We start from the raw sequence: 18,890 nt of genomic DNA, 5'->3' as shown, positions 1-18,890 counted from the left end.
TTACCCACATAGCACATAGCATGTAAGACCATCTCAAAAACATTCAGTAGATGAATCATCTACATTGTCAGCCGAAGCCTCAGAAAACATTTTCCAATCACACACAATCCAGTGCATAAACAGTAAACAATGTCGAAACATCGACCCTAGGCATTAACTAGAGATTCAGTGAGAAGCCCTCACCTGTAGGTTCTCCAGAGTTATCTCCTAACACTTGTTCACAATCAAAGGCTTGCTCCTCTGGGAATTCCTCAAAATCACCTTTAGAGCAAAACCACATAAATACTATCAGAATCTATCGAAAACTAAGCTATCGATACTTACTAAGGTTACTCGAAGTAATCTATACTCGAAGGTACGATAATCTAGCGCGAAAAGACAAGTTTTCGGAAAAGGAAATTTCCTCCTCCCCCTTTAATAGCTCACGGCCACTTTTGGTAATTGTAAGGTTCGGTTTTTCTTCGATCAAACTTGGTTCCTATGCTATCATTAGCCGTAACTAAGGGTATTCTGAACTCGGAAAAATTATCGGATCAAAAACTGTCGCAGGGGTATTTTGGTCATGATTTTTAACTTAGGATTTTCAAAACTGAAATCCCAAAAATAAAATTCGACAGGGACGTCACCAACGACGTTTATGACAACTAATCCTACTAGCACTAAGCTAAGGCGATAGTTTTCAGCCTAAAGGTTGAAGCTTTACTCCAAAAACTCCAAAAATGGGTATTTTAGGCTCAAATTGATTCCGGCGGAATTCCGGCGACATAACGGAAAATCTAATCCGGCAGAAGTGATCTTGGGCACATATAGAAGAGGTTTAGAATCAGAAATGAAAGATTCAGGATAGTTTTGCAAAAACCCATAAACTATCAGCTCAGAAAAGTCTACAGAAAAGCTATGGAAAAAGCGATCAGAGGTAAGGATTAGCGACTATACCTCGAAGCCTTGAAGTAGCAACTGATTGATCGACGATCAAGCAAACGATGAAGAAAATCTTCTCTTCTCCCTCCCTTGTAGAACTCGCGGCCTTGATGAAGAAAATGGAGGAAAATTTGAGTTTTTCTTCCTTTCTTTGCTATATATAAAGGTTGGAAATTCGCGGGAAAATGAAAGTTTCGCGAATCTGATTTTTCCGGCGTCATACTCCGTGAATTAATAGATATGTTTTGGCGAAAGAATTCCAAAACTAAAATGAGGTCTCTTTGTATTTTTGGCAACTAATGCATAATCGGTATAAAACTATTTTACCCGATAAGTTGCTTTTTGCATCGGATGTCGGAATAGAAAACTTCCTTCTGAAGAAAGATTAAAATCATCAAGAGAAATGGGTGTACGCGTGTGGAATATTCATTTGAAGCTCTGAATAGAAAAAGTCTTCATCGTCGAGAAATTCTAGGGTTTTGAAATACCAGGGATTCGGTTTCGGCAAACTTCCGATGATTGGAATCGGACGTTCGTAGATCCTAGAGTTTCGCCTCGAAACGATTGTGATATATGGAAAAAGAGAAGTTCTAACATTTCTCTGAAGATTTTTGGAATTAACTGCCAGCGTGCCTAAAAGTGAAAATTAGCTATATACTAGGGTTTCTGACCTAGGTTTAAGCGTGTAACGATCGTGCTATAACTTTTATCGATCATAATGCAATCCTTGAACTTTTCCTGAACTTTCTCCTTCATAAATATATTTCATTTAATAAACTTTCGTTCAAGTTTCCCTTCACATTACATCAACCCTAATCGTGAATAAGAAGTTTATTCACTTAGCATAAGCTTAAAAAAACTTGGGCCTTACATTTTGTTATGATATTCGTAGTGAACAAGTTAGCGTTGTGGTATTTGTTTCATTAGTGAAAGAATTTTTATTGTGGAATATCTATCGTATATGATTTCAGAGATATATGATCGAATTTATTATTTTATTTCTACCATCTCACTCATACCCTTCTTCCTCAAAACTCGCCCCCTCTTCATCCATTCAATTCATTACCCTAAAACAACACTCCAATCTCGTTTTCACTCTTTGACAACGACCCAATAAAGGGTACTTATTTCCCTAAACGCAGGGGTATATCTTTGTAATTTTTTTTGGTTAGGAACGAAAATTGAACCGAGCGTTGCAGCTTTACCACCTTTCCAACAAGGGAAATCGATTATGGAGCAAAGGGAGCCTCTATTGTGGGGAAAACAAAGTTACGTTGCGACCGCGACACCGTTCTGTTGCGGACGATATCTGTGATTTTCCTTCCCACTGTGATATCGCTCTGTAATGGTATCGGTGGCCACCGAAACCGATATGTCGCAGACGATGTTCACGTAACGGAGCGATATTTAGAACTTTGGGCGTTGGTAACGGTAGATGCGCATAAGGAGAAAGGAGGAGAAGAATATGGTGAGGATGATGGGTGATGTCGCTGCAACGTGAAGGAGAGGAGAAGGAAGGTGGCGGCTTGTGGCGGCCATGGTGAAATAAGGTGAAGAATAAGAAAAGAAAAGAAGAAGAATGTTAGTGAGGAAGAGAGAAAGAAAACTCTGAATGTAGTAAGAAAAAGAGAGTGAGCGTGAGAGATGGTGAGTAGTCAAAATGAGAGGGAGAGAAATAGTGGTTCGATGAATTTTACACATGTACCATATTTGTTCCCAACCTTAAATACAACAATCAATCAACCCTAACACGATAATGCAATCCATTATGAAGAACTAAGCAAGTAATCTACTCCAAATACATCAACCAATCGACACTAAACCTGTAAGGTTCAAACTCATATCCACATCGTTTATCATGTTTTTAATGATAACAATTTCAAGGGAATAAATGAAATACTAAAAATTTCATATATTGTGTATTTCAGGAAATATCATGTCTTATCATCCAAGCCCGTTATATGTACTGGTCCAAGCAAAAATGCAAAATCTGCAAGACAGTTCAAACCCTGAAGAGTTGGTCAAAGTCAATTGTCTAGTCACAAGACCGTCTGAGAAAAGAAGATCGTCTAAGGAAAGAAGACAGTCTAAAGCAAGAGGACCTTCTAAAGGATCAAAGAAAGTTTGTCCAACGGAGCAAGCTGCGAAGTCTACAGATTAAGTGTCATCTTCATATTTGGAAATATCTTAGACTACTTGGTGAAGAAGAGATCAAGGATCAAGCCAAACAGTACAAGCTAAAGCATGGAAGAAATTTCAGTGCATCATCTCAAGCCACTGTGAAATGAGGAGGAAGAAGAAAGAGTGATAAAGCTCGAGCTAGACAGTTCAAGTCATAAGCATGCAAACAATTCCATGGCATCATCATCGTCAACTGATCAAGCTAGTAGAAGTGAAGCCAAAGACAAGTCTCACCAAACAGTTCAAGTTAAAGCGTGAAAGGATTTTCACGGCCTCATCATTAAATTGTTCAGACAAGGAGAAGGAAAGTCAAAGCTTAAGCCAGACATTCAAAGCAAAGGCGTGAAAGATATTTCATGGCATCATCACAAACTGTCCAAACAAAGAGTTAGACTATTCAGACTACACTACGCAAAGTTTCATTCGTCTGATGACTACCGTCTGATGGGTACTGTCATCATCCTACTGTTCAGGACAACGAACCGGGAAAAATCAAATTGAAAATATCTTATGATAAAAAAGGGGACTTGTCAAATGAGCTTAGAGAAGAAGCAAAGAAGCTAACGTGATTTCTATCTCTACACACTCTCCAATGCACGAATTACAATGTTGTCATAAAAGTACAAAAAGGAAGAGAGAGAAAGTACCACTTTGAGCAAAAAGTCGGGAGCAGGTACAAGATATTTAATGCTCAAGAAAAGAGTTGTTGGAGCAACGGTCAGAAAATTGAAAGGCTCTCAATGTGCCAACACATCATTATCCACTAGAAGCCTTGAAGATATAAAAGGAAGACTTGAAGACTTGTAAAAGAGAGAGAGTGCAACACAATGTAGATGAAGAGAAGAAAAGAATGGGGAAATCACTTAGCATTCCAGCCATCCTTCATTTCAAGTGATCTTCATCCTTTGAAGAAAAGCTAAGAGTCAAACACTTCTTCTTCTCAACCATGTACTAGAGAAACAAACTTTGAATCCTCTCCAAGTACTTAGCACTCAAAGTATTGAGCTTAAGAGTCATATCTTAGAAAGAGAGTACAGATCCAAAAGAGTCAAATCCTCTCTCAAGCCTCTCTAGATCTAGAACACAAAGTTTCCTAAGAGTCAAATCTGTCTAAAACACTTTGTAGTTCATTTGAGTCGAACTGTCTACCTCACTCTTGTAAGAAGAGATCATGTAGAAGAAAAACATCTTGCAAAAGATTGTTTAAGGAGAATTCCTGATAATACTTGTAAGGAGGCGTCCTGATAATACGTTGGAGGAGATGTCCTTAGAATACATGGTCGGAGAAGTCCCTGAGAATACTTGTTGTGGGAGAAGTCCTTGAAACTTGCTAGTGAAAATCTTGGTGGTGGCCAAGTACTGGACGTAGCCCAATCGTTTAGGGTGAACCAGTATAAATTTATGTATGTTGATCGTTCTGCCTTACTTGCTTATAGTTCTGCTGCACTAAACGGTTTACGAAAAGTCATACTACACGTTTTCTCAATAACTAATATTCTTTTCACAATCTTAAGTCTTAAAAAGCAATTTTCAAGGACACAATTCAAACCTCCCTTTCTTGTGTTATTTATTTGCATCTCAAACCCTACTATGATCAACCAATCAACCACAAATATCGTAATATAATAGTTTAATACCTGGTTCTAAGAAGATAAGGTTCAATGTTTCTAAATATAGCACCACCTTCCACCTTCCACTGATTCTTTAAATACATATGAATGGATCATTTTCTTCTTCTTCATCGCTCTCTCTCCATGGCTCTCTCTCCTTCTATGTTCCTCGATGGCTCTTTCTTCTTCTTCGTCCTCAAATTGGGATTGAGATAATTAATTAGGGATTAATTTTGTTGTGAAATTAATCAGCACAAAGTGGCATAACTTATATTCTAAAAAACATCCACGTGGAAAAACTGTCTGGATTAAATTCATGACACATCAGACTCAAACACATTTCAGATCCAATTTGATTAAAAAAAATCTAGGGATCCAATTTGATGCGAAATATTTTCAAGGACCCAATTTGATTCTCTTTTCAATTTCAAGGACCAAATGGTTATTTAAGCAAAAAAAAATTATACTTAGTTATATTTATTGTCCCTCATTTATTGATATTGTACCATTTGGGTCTCTGATTTTTAAAACGATCGATTTTAATCACATAATCTTTTATGTTTATAAATTGGGTAATTTCATATGAGGAAAGTCCAAACTCTAATTAAGTTTACGTGATGCTCATTAATTGACGTAGATCACGTAGATGTCACTTAAATTCTTATTTTTCTATTACTTTAAAAATAATTTCAATGTCACTCTCTTTCATCTTCATCCCTCTCATGGAAACGACAACAAAATGAGTTTTTTAAGTAGGTCAAATAATTACACACGATTTTTTTTAGATATAGTATGCTATATAATATAAGGTCTGATAGTATAATGGCCTGATAAAATTTTGGGGGTTTTAGCCTCCTAGTTTAAGATTGACTAACTTATAGTTCTAAAATCCGATTGTTCTTTTCACCAAATCAAGTTTACACGTCTTATGCTAGCTAGTACTTAGTCACCAACAAAGTGAAATTGCAATAAATAATTCTTTATAAAAAAATTTAGGCTTAAATAACATTTTGGTCCTTGAAATTGTATAAGTAATCAAATTCGGACCTTATAAAGTTTTCGCATCAAAGTGGGTCCCTAAAATTGTTTTTAAATCTAATTAAGTCATTTTGCTCAATTTTGACCGGTCAACGGTCCAATAGCAAGCCTAGCCAGTTAAGGACGACCACGTGGACTTTTTCACATCAATTTTAGTCCCTTGAAAAATATTTTAATCAATTTTAGTCCTCGTTCTTCCACCTTCATCTTCTTCCTCTTCCTCTTCATCCATAATTCAAATCTCATAAATTCAAAAGGAAGAACAAGGTGAATATGATGAACATATAGTTTTTTTAGGGTTTTGAATTTCTGGGTTTAAGGATTTGAGTTATGGAGGAAAAGGAAGAAGGTGGAAGAACATGGACTAAAATTGATTAAAATATTTTTCAAGGGACTAAAATTGATGTGAAAAAGTCCACGTGGCTATCCTTAGATGACTAACCTTGCCACTGGACCGTTGACTAGTCAAAATTGAGCAAAAAGACTTAATTGGATTAAAAAAAATAATTTTATGGACCCAATTTGATGCGAAAATTTTATAGGGACCAGATTTGATTCACTTTACACTTTTAAGGACCAAAAGAGTATTTAAGCCAAAAATTTAATATTAACTATTAAGCAGATAGGCGAGTTGGAGTTCTTGTGTACCGCCTTTGGACGAGATTTATACTATACAAAAATCTTTTAGCCGTGTCCAAAACAACTTTCGCAATTAATGGTGGAGGGATTTATAAATTTTAAAGTCAAGTATACTCTTTTTCCTTAAAAAATTGTGAAGTGTTTATTGTCATTCAACTAATTTTTTAAGTAGAGTAAATATTAGATACACATTTAAAAAGAACTTTTTTTTACTTTAAATAAGATACATCACATACACTTTTCATCTGTTTTTCCCTCTTTATTTTCCATCCTCGATAAAAAAATCTGAGGTTCTCCTCATATTCTCCTTGTCAACTTTTGGTCCATTGAAAGTTGAAACAGAAAGATCTTTTGAAGAATAGATTTGGAAAGTTACCCAAACGAAAGACCAGCATTGAATTTCAAAGCCACTTCCGTGGCAGTAAAACCCGGTACAAGTAAACCAACAATTCCCACTTTTACCGCATGCCTCATATTCTCATAATCTCATTCCACCATGCACCACTCTTCTACTTTTCCCCTCACATGCAAACATCATCCTCACCTTTCATCATAAAATCTACACTTTCCATTCACCACGTGGTTACTTTTTCTTTCACCACATGCAATCAATGGAACTGGACCACTAGTACACTATGGTAGGTAGTGTAGAATAGTAGGACCCCTTCACCACCACAACAAGATAGAGAGAGAGAAAAACAAACAGTCTCTTGTTTTGTTTTCCAAAATTGGACTCCCCTTTCTTTTCTATTCTTTTCCACAACAAACTTCACCGCCACAATGTTCCAAAACACCGCCACTACTTCTTTTCCTTCTTCTTCTTCTTTACCACCATTCTCACTTTTTCTTCTTCTTCTTCTTCAACCATGGGACACTCTTCCAAACACTACCCACGTTCCCCCACTTACCTCTACCCCTCCGTCGTCGCTCTCTCCCTCTTCTCCATCACCGTGCTCCTCCTTTACAAGGTCCATATTTTTTCTTCTCTGCTTTCACTTTCTGGCGGTTTTACTTTTTACACTGTTTCACTTGTTTTCTTTTCTCTGGGTAATTTCATCGAACAGGTAGACGACGTCGTTTCCCGCACCGGCACGGTGGTCGGACACAACCTAGAACCGACGCCGTGGCACGTTTTCCCACACAAGACCTTCGACGAAGAGTCCCGCCATGGCCGCGCGTACAAGATCATACAGTGCTCTTACCTGACATGCCGCTACTCCAGCCCCGACGGCGATGAGGAGCGTCGCCGATTTGAAGCCGCCGCCGCCTCCGGTGGCGGCGACTGCCCGGATTTCTTCCGGGCGATCCGGAAGGATCTGGAGCCGTGGGCGGCGACCCGGATTTCGAGGGCGCACGTGGAGGAGGCGCAGAAGTACGCGGCGTTCAGGGTGGTGATTGTTGGAGGGAAGATGTTTGTGGATTGGTACTATGCTTGTGTGCAGAGCAGAGCCATGTTCACGGTTTGGGGGATTTTGCAGCTTCTGAGGAAGTACCCTGGGTTGGTGCCTGATGTGGATTTGATGTTTGATTGCATGGATAAGCCTACTATCAACAGAACTGAACACCTGTCAATGCCATTGCCACTGTTTCGATATTGCACCACCAAGGAACACTTTGACATCCCTTTCCCTGATTGGTCTTTCTGGGGTTGGTAAGATTTCGATTGTGGTTGTGCCAAAATGTTACTTTTATGTCAATTATAGATCCAGTTGTCTTTTGTTAATAGTAATGAGCATTGCATCTTTGATTTAATTCTATACCGGGATCTTAACTCATCAAAATTTAATGATAATGATGGTTAGATCTGCATTAGTATATTTTATTGATGGCAAGATCATGTTAGAAGATTTTTTTTTTTTAAATGTGATAGGACTAGGATTGATATCAGGATTTTAAATTGCGGTCCACGTTACAGCCGCTACGAGTCACAGTCACTGCATCGGCATCAGGCGATGCATTGGGACTGCACCCGCAATTTTGCTATGCAGCTGCAACCACAATTGCAATTTAAAACTTTGATTAATGTGAATGAACTAGATTTGTGTTTTATATTGGTATAGTAAGAAGTGCATGTTTGTTGCTTAATGATTTTGGTCTAACTTGTTCTTTTGATGAACGTTTGTTGGTCAGGTCAGAGATAAATATACGTCCATGGCAGGAGGAGTTCCCGGATATCAAGCGAGGTTCTCAAGCTGTGAGTTGGAAAAATAAGATGGCATGGGCATACTGGAGAGGAAACCCAGATGTTGCATCTCCGATTCGTGTTGAATTACTAAATTGTAATGATACTAGGATGTGGGGAGCACAAATTATGCGTCAGGTTTGGTTGAGTTACCTTGCTCAATTTGGACATTACCTAGTCATGTTTGGTAATTTCGATATGCTTTGTGTACCAAAATTTTAGTTGAATGACGTGCATCTTGATTTGCATTGCAGGATTGGGGTGAAGCTGCAAGAAGTGGCTTTAAGGAGTCTAAACTTTCAAAACAGTGTAATCACCGGTAAGTGCAACCTTAGAGCATTACTTTGAAGACAATGCTATTGTTCTCTCTAAATTCTGGTAATTCGGTCAAATACACTAAATTACTTAACTTTAGGTCCCAAAATCCCTGGTGAGTGAAGAGTCCCCACCCTTGACCAAGCTTCCTTATAAAGGCTCGCTTTGTCCCTTGGGTTGCTGGGGTTTCATTGTGAATTAATGTTGTCATTGATGGTGCCATGATTAGCTAATTGATTAGGGGGAAGCATTAAATTGGTTTGGGGGATTACAGCCAATCCCACATTATTGGGGATCATGAGCCGGCGCTCAACCCTTCGTATTGTGGTCTTTGGTTCGGTCCTCTGGGAGAAGTGTGACCCCTGCTGTAGGCTGCGTTTGGGATTCCCAAACTTGGGGGTACATAGCCCTCCAAAAGCGTTTAGCTTAATGGGCCCGGTTTGGGCATTCCAAACTAGGAGGGTACAGCTACCATTTTCACTTCTAAAGACGCACAATCTGAGCAGATGGGTCTTAATGTATGCAAAATATAAATTGATTCTTTTGAACATTTAATAGTGCAAATTATAGAAATAGAAGAGGTTAGAAGTATCATCATGGTAACCATATGCTTAAACTTACATAAAAGAGCATATTTAAAGGTAAGTTACTGAGAATTGGGGTGTCATTTGGTTATATTTATAAGTGGCACTATTTTTACAGATGGGATGCTTTTTATCATGCAGTTGGATGTTAATAATTTTCCCTATCCCTCATACTCTTTGACTGTGTTCTTCCTGCAGGTATAAGATTTATGCTGAAGGGTATGCATGGTCTGTGAGTTTAAAATATATTCTCTCGTGTGGTTCCGTTACGCTAATTATATCACCCTCCCAGTATGAAGATTTTTTCACTCGAGGCCTTATTCCAAGACAAAACTCTTGGCCTGTTGATCCTCTAAATCTATGTCCATCTATAAAGAATGCTGTCGACTGGGGAAACCAACACCCACGAGAGGTATGCCTTAAATCACTTTTGTACATATCTGTGATTTAGATTTTGATCTATGAGGACAAATATATCCTGTTTCCATGCCCTACCATAGCTGCCTATCAATATTCTTCTTAGATTTATTCTTGCAATTAGCCTCTTGAGTTTCCTTCCACTTTAATTGTTGAACTTTCTTTGTAAGATTTAGAGAAACCGAACCAATGAATTGATAATTTACACAGTTGCTTCTGTATTGCTATAGGCCGAGGCTATAGGTAAAAGGGGGCAGGATTTTATGGAAAGCTTGAGCATGGATCGAATTTATGATTACATGTTGCACCTTATATCGGAATACGCAAAACTACAGGACTTCAAGCCTTCTCCACCCCCGACCGCCCTGGAAGTCTGCTCAGAATCGGTGCTTTGCTTTGCTGATGACAAGCAGAGGATGTTCCTGAGCAAGTCAACTACCTCCCCTTCACAAACCCCTCCTTGCACTCTCAAACCTGCCTAGAGTGATCTCAGCTGTAGTTTACAGCACATAAATACTAAGCAATGGATATGGAACATCCAAGAACCTGAAATCACAGCGAGCTGGTGTATAGTTCAGTGAGTGCCATTTTGGTGTAAAAAGTTAAGTACATTGTTAAATGTTGTAAGTTTATAATGCCTTGTAGTTAATCATTCACAAGATTTTGCTTTTGTAATAGTTCATCATCTTTTAATAGAGCATACAGCGCGGGAATGCGGGAATTCTCATTTTCACTGCTTTCTTCTGTTTTTACTCTTTCCCCCTCTACCTCATTTATTTATTTAGCTATTTTTTTTAAGCACGACATGTTTAAATCAGTTTGAGGCTTGAGCCAATATACAATAATGTGATTCCCATTTGCATTATATTAAACTTGCATTAGCCAATATACACAGGGAATATATAGTATGCATTGCCTGTATGTGGAAGATTCTATCAACTGTGAAATTTTATATAGAATTTCCTTGGAAGCTACTCAAATATGATCACTGAAAAGTTTGTGTCTATCTGATGCTCATGAAATTGATGGAGATTGATGCAATATTCAATGCCAATGCTGGTTTGGACCCAAAAGAAAAATCGAAGTCTGTAGACTAATAGAAGCATTCCCTTAGAAAAATGGCTTAAATATCATATGGTAAGTTGTAACATCTCCTAATCTATCAAGTAACATACCTAGATAAGAAAGGGGTCAATATTAAACGCTTTGGCCATTCAGAAGAAAATGGAACACTTTTGAGTTGATCCAAACAACTCTTCCGTGGGTACTTGTCCATCTCTTAAGTTAATCAACACAATTTGACTTCTGAAGTTTAAAACTTTTGCTTGTCTATAGAGAGTCGATACCCATTCAATAAATTCATTCATCTGGGGCAACTCGGAACCATTTCAGCGGATTAAAACTGAAGAGAAGCGTAACAAAAGTGGTGAAGAGAACCGTAACAAACATGTTAAAGGTGGTGCTCATCATTGTGTCATGTCATGTGAGATATGCTCAAGGTAAGATACTTACAACCAAGCGTGTGAATTAGTTTAATTAGGGTGTCGAGTTTGAGCTTTGCATTTAAATATTTTAGTAATAAAAAGTTGTGGTCAGATGAAATTTAAAAAGTAGAGATTAATTTCTATGCACCCACGGTGTAAATAAGTTTTACACCATCATTTAATCACATCCCTCTATTTTGTTAGCTCACAGTTAATTTTGAATTTAATAATATCTAAAATAGAAAATGGAAGGTTGTGATTGAATGGTGATGTAAAACTTTTTACACCGTCGGTGCATAGAAATTAATCTCTAAAAAGTATCAATTGATCAATTTTCCTTAAAGGATTGGTTAAATTTTATAAATTCTTTCCTATGATTTAAATGTGTAGGTATTTTAAGATAAAAATGTGTGGGCAAATGTTAGAAGTGATTTTTTACCGTCAGAATTAACTTTTGGGTGTTTTAATATTTCTTTTGACAATTGATTCAAGCTCTAAAATTAATTATGACATGGATTTCAAAAACAAATTATGACATGAAGCTACAAAATATATATAAATCCTGATATAATATTGATATAATTAATCGTGAAATTTCACAATATTACCCTAAAAAATAAAACTTCTCATAAATGCATCTTAAAATGAATATTTTATTTTTAACTTAGTTGTTAAAATCAATTACATTCACATGTGATTGATGATTCAATTCTTAACTCTTGTGAATAAGAAAAACTCATTGGTCAACTCCCTACCGCCTAGTACACTAATCATGATTCACAATTAACACGCTACGGAAAGTGGATAAGATAATGAGTCTGCTCTTCTCTTTTTTGTCAAAAGCGTATTCTCCTATTTGGACTATTTATATTGTCATGATTGAATATGGAGGATGGAGCCCAAACACTATCTATTTTAGAGAAAAATTAAGTACAAATTATTTTAAACAAAAGAGCTCTATGGAGCAAACAAAAAGCTTCTCGTTGCCTTAGTAGAGAGCGAGAGAAAAAGAACAGTGAGCGTCGCCACCCCCAAAGGGGGTTTATCCTCCTTTAGGGAGGCTTCTCCTTCTACTAAGTAACTAAGTAGTTGTTTTCCCACAATAGACAGGTTCTCTTCCATATTTGTTGGTTTTACAAACCAAATAAGCGAGTTTTTCTCCTCTGGTCTAGGCTTTCTCTCCTCTCATATGGTCACCGTAGGTTTCCTCCGCCCTAACTCTAAGGCTAAGGCTCAAGTTAAATGGGCCTAAAACATACATAAACCCCAATAGGGTGCAAGGGGTACATAAATCGCTAACAGGGCGTGAGGTCGCTAAGACTCTCAAAAATACATGAATCCCCTAAGAGGCGGTGAATATACATAAACATAAAGGGATCACCCACATAAGAAAGAGGTCATTGTAGGATGAGGAGGTTGCGACTAAAGATTTTCCAGATATAGGAGTCGCTCGCCAAGCAGAGGAGGCACTCGCCAATCGATGGCTCATAGGAATGGAAGGGTTGCATAAGAGTGGTCACCGACATCCAGTTCACTAGCCCCCAGTCACCGAGTCTAAAGCATGAAGACGCAGAGTGTCTCTTCAATAAGCGCTCGCCTAGGCACCATCTCACCAATCTACCCACTCAATTGGGTCACCTCAATCCTCTTACTCATGGTTAGCTCGCCATCTTTCAATCGAGTTTGTATGTATATTTTATAGAAATGATAGATGTTTTATAAAATGCCACTCTTCTCTCCATGATAGTATACTTATAGTGCAAGTAATGACAACTGGAATAAGCAAAATGGTAAAACACTAAAACTTGATACATTATGTTATGTGTGTACATGATGTTGAGTGACCATAAGTGACAATAATTGGGGACTGGGGTAGCTTTTTGGGTTTTTACTGATTCGAACTCAGAACCTGTAGGTACTAAAAAATTCTCCAACCTATACGGCTGGGGACTGGTGTATCTGGTAATGAAGTAACTCATTTTTATAATTATTCTTATAAAATGATAACAACAAAATTGAAACTGCGAAATGTGATTCCAATATTAAATTTTAAGTCTAATGTCAATCCACCAACAGGACTTAAATAACATGAATTCTAAAGGGAACCCCCAAAAAAAAAATTCGCCTAACAACTGTTTCTTAGAACATGGTGTGAATTATAAAAATTCAATTCAGCAAAGCAAATGCCTCAGAAACACACACATTAAGATTTTACATATATTTTGGACAGATCTGATCACTATCTGTTGCGTGTAAGCATGAGAGCAGCTGGCTCCGTTGAAAATAAGCTTCAGATCCTCTTACATAATATATGTTAAAGTTAGGGTCTATTTGTTTATCAATATTTACAGTGTATAACGATACATAATATAAAATTTTGGCACGTAAGACTACTTGTGTTAATTATTAGTTCTGATACTGCAAGCCTCCAAGGCCAGCTATAAATTAAGGGGAAAATGGTGACAGAAGTATATTGACCAAATTAATTTATTCAAAATCTTCAAAAGTGTTACCAAATGGTTAGGGCAGTTTGAGTAAAAAACTAAGATTCAAAGAATGTAACTACTCATTAAGTCCCATGAGAGTGAAGTGATACCTAACTCATTATTTCTTAGAGAATCCTGAGTTGTGTACCACACAGTTCTTTGAGAAAGGGTAGCAAAATCATGTAGTCACTAGTCAACTAAGTAAGTACTAAGTAGTAAGTAGTAAGGAAACATAACCTAAATTCCACCTTAAGAGATATAAATAGAACATAAAAGTGAGAGATATGATCGGTGATGTGATAAACAAATAAGAGAAAAATAGGAAGAGAAAGTATATGGAAATGAAATAAAAGAGAAATTGTATACATTTGAAGTAGTAAAATAGTAAATAGTCACTTCTTTGTTGCTTCAGCTCCCTGCTGACTATTAATCCTTTTGTTTTTCTCTAGTTTTTGGGGGTAAAATAGTTGAGTTAGGACTATATCCCCAAAATCACATATGAGCATTACTTTTTATGTTCACCTAAATTTATTTCGACCCAAAGAATAATTTTACAAAAGAAAAAAGGAAATCAAAATCTACAAAGGAACAAAAGAATCACATGAATCTATTAGGAGTATGAATTTTGCACTAAAGAGGTGCAGAGAATGAAGATCTAGAGATGCTACCAGGACTGTACTCAACAAAAGCCAATGCCCTCTCCAAGTTAGCAACAATGTTGGTCATGTCAGGCCTCCCCTTCCCCTCCAAGTTCACACAATCCATGGCAGTGTAAGCCATGAGCTCAAGAGACTCAACCTCATTCACTTCCGGCTCTCCAATTCTGTAATCCAACACACTCCACACCTCTCCTGCTGCTATTTTTGGCTCAGCATATTCCACCAAACCAATAGGCCCTGACCCATCTTTTGCTTTGAACACTGCTTTCTCTCCTGTCAGAAGCTCCAACAACACCACTCCCAAACCATACACATCACTCTTTGTGGTTAGCACATTCAGCACATAGTACTCAGGGTCAATGTACCCAACAGTTCCAACAGCTTTGGTGGACACCACTTCTTGCTCACTCTCACTCTCAGTCCAAATTAATGACAATCCAAAATCAGAAACTCTAGCATTCCAATTTGAATCTAACAATATATTAGATGACTTAATATCTCTGTGAATTATGGGAGGCACTGCGTAGTTGTGAAGGTACTCAATTCCCCTAGCAGCATCTAAAGCAATTTTGATCCTCATCTTCCAAGAATTCAAAATGCTGCTACCTTTCTCAACATTATTCTTGTTATGTAAATGATCATGGAGCGATCCGTTGCTCATGTACTCGTAAACCAGAAGCCGCTCTTCGTTCTCCTCACAGAACCCGATTAGCCTCACCAAGTGCTTGTGGTGAAGCCGGGACAGCAATAGCAATTCAGAATCAAAAGCAATTTCTTTCTCCTGGAATTTCTTCTTCTTAGTGCTGGTATCTCCTCTTTTAACCGCCACTTCGCGACCGTCTGCTAGCTTGCCTTTGTAAACACTGCCAAAACTACCAGCGCCTATCTTGTTACCCACTGAGAAATTGTCGGTGGCCTCAGCTAGTTCACATAATGAGAAACTCTCTGTCCTGTCTAATTGCTTTGATGATGAACCACTCCTGAATCTTCTTGAGCTGAGCATTTTGCTAGAATAAGATCTTAATGTTGGTGTCACATTTGAACAAAGATTAGGCATGGGATCCATATCATCATAGGCATCAGACTCGCTATTTGTGGGTTGCACAGAATTATCAACTTTTTTCTTAAAAAACTTTCTTGCTCCAATCCAAAGGAGATAAAGAATTGTGCATAGCCCTGCAAAAGCCCCAATTGATCCAACAATCAGAAAGGCCAAGGATTCACTCAAGTTTTTATCTCCCGCTGAGGAATTAAACTGTTGCCTGGGTAAACCTGGTGATGATGGTAGCAATGGCACAGCTTGTGGAACTTCAATCTGGCATGAATAGCAAATGCTTCCAGATCCATGACAGAGCATATCAGAATTTGGATACATACCACAAGAACCACAACCATTCTTAACACATGGACCTGGAAGAACCATTCCCAGAGGAAGATCACTAGGCAATTGAAGCTTAGACCAACCAGGACCCCAGCAAATCACAGACAAATTCTTAGTTGTGACCCCACAAACAAAATCCAAACCAGCAACAATGGACTCATAAGAAACACCCTGAATCAAATCAAACCTGAACTTGCTGCAGCCACCTCCAAAACACTCAATAAGTCCATTTCTGCGCTTAATAGCACAAGTGAAATCTTCCCCCAAAGCAAGACCTGAAAAACTTGATGGTGAACTAAAAGGAACACCCAGTTGACCAGAACCATTGTTTCCCCCACAAACCAAAACCCCATTAAAAGTCAAACCACAAACATGAGACACCCCAGCAACTAATGTTGACATTGACAAATTCCCAAAATTTGTATGAATGTTATCACCATTTTCACCTTTACCCCAACACCAAACTCTATTGTTCTCCTTCAATATCCCACAAGAAAAACCACACCCAGAAGTGATGCTTCGAAACCTCAAACCCTTCTCAGGGGAAAGAAATTCCAACCCATTTCCACCACCACCTCTCCAACATCTTACCACACCAGACTTCAACTCTCTAGCACAAACTTGATCATCACCAACTGCTACATCACTCAACTGCACCAGTTCATTGTGATACAGCCTCCTGGGTCGGAAAACCAACGCTGGTGCAGTGGTGTCCCAACAATGGAGGCTGTAGCCGCCGGAGCGGAGGCCGCAGAAGAAGCTCCGGCCACCGGAGATTGCCTGGAAGGAAACGTTGGGGAGGATCAAGGGGATATGTGTGCCGTTTCGGTAGCATTGGATGTTCTGGTCGGGTTCACCGGCTACTATGCCGCAGATGGTGGCGGTGCCGTAGGTGATGGCGGTGGTGGAGGCGGAGCCGAGGGCGTTGACGGCGGTTATGGTGAAAATGGCGGCGAGGGATAAAGCGAGAGTGAAATGTGCCGCTTTTGGTGTCATTGGGAAGGTGAAGGCTTCTTCCTCTTCATTGAGAGGGAAAATGATGGTTGAATAAGAAATGGTGTGAGTGGTGAGAAGAGAAAATGAACATGAAGATGATATTATTATTATTTTTTTAAGATTATGAAAAATTGGTGATTTTTTTTTTTTCTTGTTAAGCAATGTATCACATTAGTGACACTAGTCTCTGTTTCACCAATGTTAAGAAAACCGAACCGACCATCAAACCGGTCAAAGCACTGGTTCAAGGTTTAAAGATTGAATCGGTGTCAATTACTGGGGTCCAACCTTGGTAATTTAAATAATACATCATATATGTTAATATAGATAAATATGCTATATATTTGTGAATAGTGAATATGTTTTTAATAGTATATGATAAATTTTTTTTTTTGGAAAGAAAAGGAGAGCTCATATTATTAAACCAAAAACAAAGATGACAAAGAGAGATGGCCCTCATGTCAAGATACAAATCACAACTTGACCTCATGACACAGGAGCTAACTAACTAAGCTAGAAAACGACTTGAGAGAGTGCCTCATTAAAACCTTGTGAGCAAAACCCAATGGGAAAAAACCCAACAAGGAAAAAGAGTACACACCTCACAAGCTAGCCAAGTTAGCACTCATATCAAAAGCCATTCTAAAACTCTGCTACCCATGTACTGCTACCTGGTACCTTAAAAAAAATTCTCACAGTAGCCAATCACCACAATGCACACACTCATGCTGAACAATATACCCTTAAATCCTCCTCCCTATCACAACCAGATTTTGCCAAAAAATCAGCTTGTACATTCACCTCACGATACACATGATAAACATCAACACATTCCACCTCAGGTTTCAAAAGATCAATGACATGCAGGTCCGAGAGCAGCTTCCATGGCCTCAATGATCGTCGATTCACCCATCCCACTGCAAGCGTTGAATCGCTCTCAATAAGAACCTGTCGGACTCCAAATTCTTTACAAATTCCAGAGCCATTCTTATGGCCTTTATCTCTGCCTCATGCGCAAAAACAATACCTACTTTCATGGAAAAATAACCAATAATTGTTCCATTCGAATCCCGGACTACTCCGCCAATGCCTCCAGGCCCTGGTGCACCCCTGGCCGCCCCATCCACGTTGAATTTGACGAACCCAACCGGCGGGCAAACCCACTCAACCACTCTTGATTGCCTCCGGCGTCGACTTACCCTTACCTCCCTAAATTGTACTATGAAATCATACAACGTATAAGGGCAATCTTGGTTAGAGGCTTTTAACCACCAGAAAATTCTAGTTAAATGGATGTCCCAAACAGCTTCCACAGCTACCTCCTCCCCTTTGAAAATCAAACCATTCCTTGCTAACCATGTAGACCAGGTGAGTGCATACGGCACCACCTTCCATAACCCCACATCCGACTCACTCCGCAAAGTCTCCCACTCCTGCAGCAGCCCTAACACCGTCGCTGGAACACACCAAGCCACACCCTCCCTACACAGCACACGAGACCAGAGTCCCCACATAAAATCACAGTGAAGTAGAAGATGTGCAACAGATTCTGACGCTTGCCCACAAATTGCACACGCCGCTTCTGCATCCACCGCTACACCACGTCTATGTAAATTATCAAGCACGGCAATTTTGTTTTCTGCTGCTTGCCATAAAAACAGAACGACCTTTGGCGGAACGATCTTGCGCACATACGCCGGGACCACCCACGTTGGTGCTCCATACAGCTGAAGCTCAACCTGCATACAAAAAACCTTAACAGAATAATAACCATTTTGGTCCCCAAGCCATAACAAATGATCCTCATCCATGGCTGGAACGACAGCCTTGATCCTCGCCAAAAATTCATCAAACAACTGCACCTCCCAGTCAAAAAAATTCCTTCGAAACTCAATCTGCCAATTCCATGTCTCACCTGAAAAACTCCCTAACTCCGACACAAGCGCATGCTTGTGCAACACCATAGCATACAACCTTGGATACAAGAGTGCTAGGGC

General features: G+C 38.9%; 2 protein-coding genes across 2 annotated transcripts; one reads left to right on the top strand and one right to left on the bottom strand.

Annotated features, from left to right (window-relative positions):
- The first annotated feature begins 7,118 nt into the window (after positions 1-7,118).
- On the top strand, positions 7,119-10,620 carry LOC130723842 (uncharacterized). The gene is made up of 6 exons (XM_057574979.1): positions 7,119-7,357; positions 7,454-8,040; positions 8,520-8,709; positions 8,826-8,890; positions 9,669-9,882; positions 10,118-10,620. Exons 1-6 carry the CDS (start codon positions 7,256-7,258, stop codon positions 10,367-10,369), a joined length of 1,410 nt encoding a protein of 469 aa, XP_057430962.1. The 5' UTR covers positions 7,119-7,255; the 3' UTR covers positions 10,370-10,620.
- A 3,558-nt stretch (positions 10,621-14,178) lies between these two features.
- On the bottom strand, positions 14,179-17,015 carry LOC130725946 (putative serine/threonine-protein kinase-like protein CCR3). The gene has a single exon (XM_057577143.1). The coding sequence runs from the start codon at positions 16,891-16,893 to the stop codon at positions 14,488-14,490; it is 2,406 nt and encodes an 801-aa protein (XP_057433126.1). The 5' UTR covers positions 16,894-17,015; the 3' UTR covers positions 14,179-14,487.
- Positions 17,016-18,890: the final 1,875 nt, after the last annotated feature.

Source organism: Lotus japonicus, chromosome 6 (assembly GCF_012489685.1).
Source record: "Lotus japonicus ecotype B-129 chromosome 6, LjGifu_v1.2".
Lineage (NCBI taxonomy): Eukaryota > Viridiplantae > Streptophyta > Magnoliopsida > Fabales > Fabaceae > Lotus > Lotus japonicus.
This window is presented reverse-complemented; position numbering and strand designations above follow the sequence as displayed.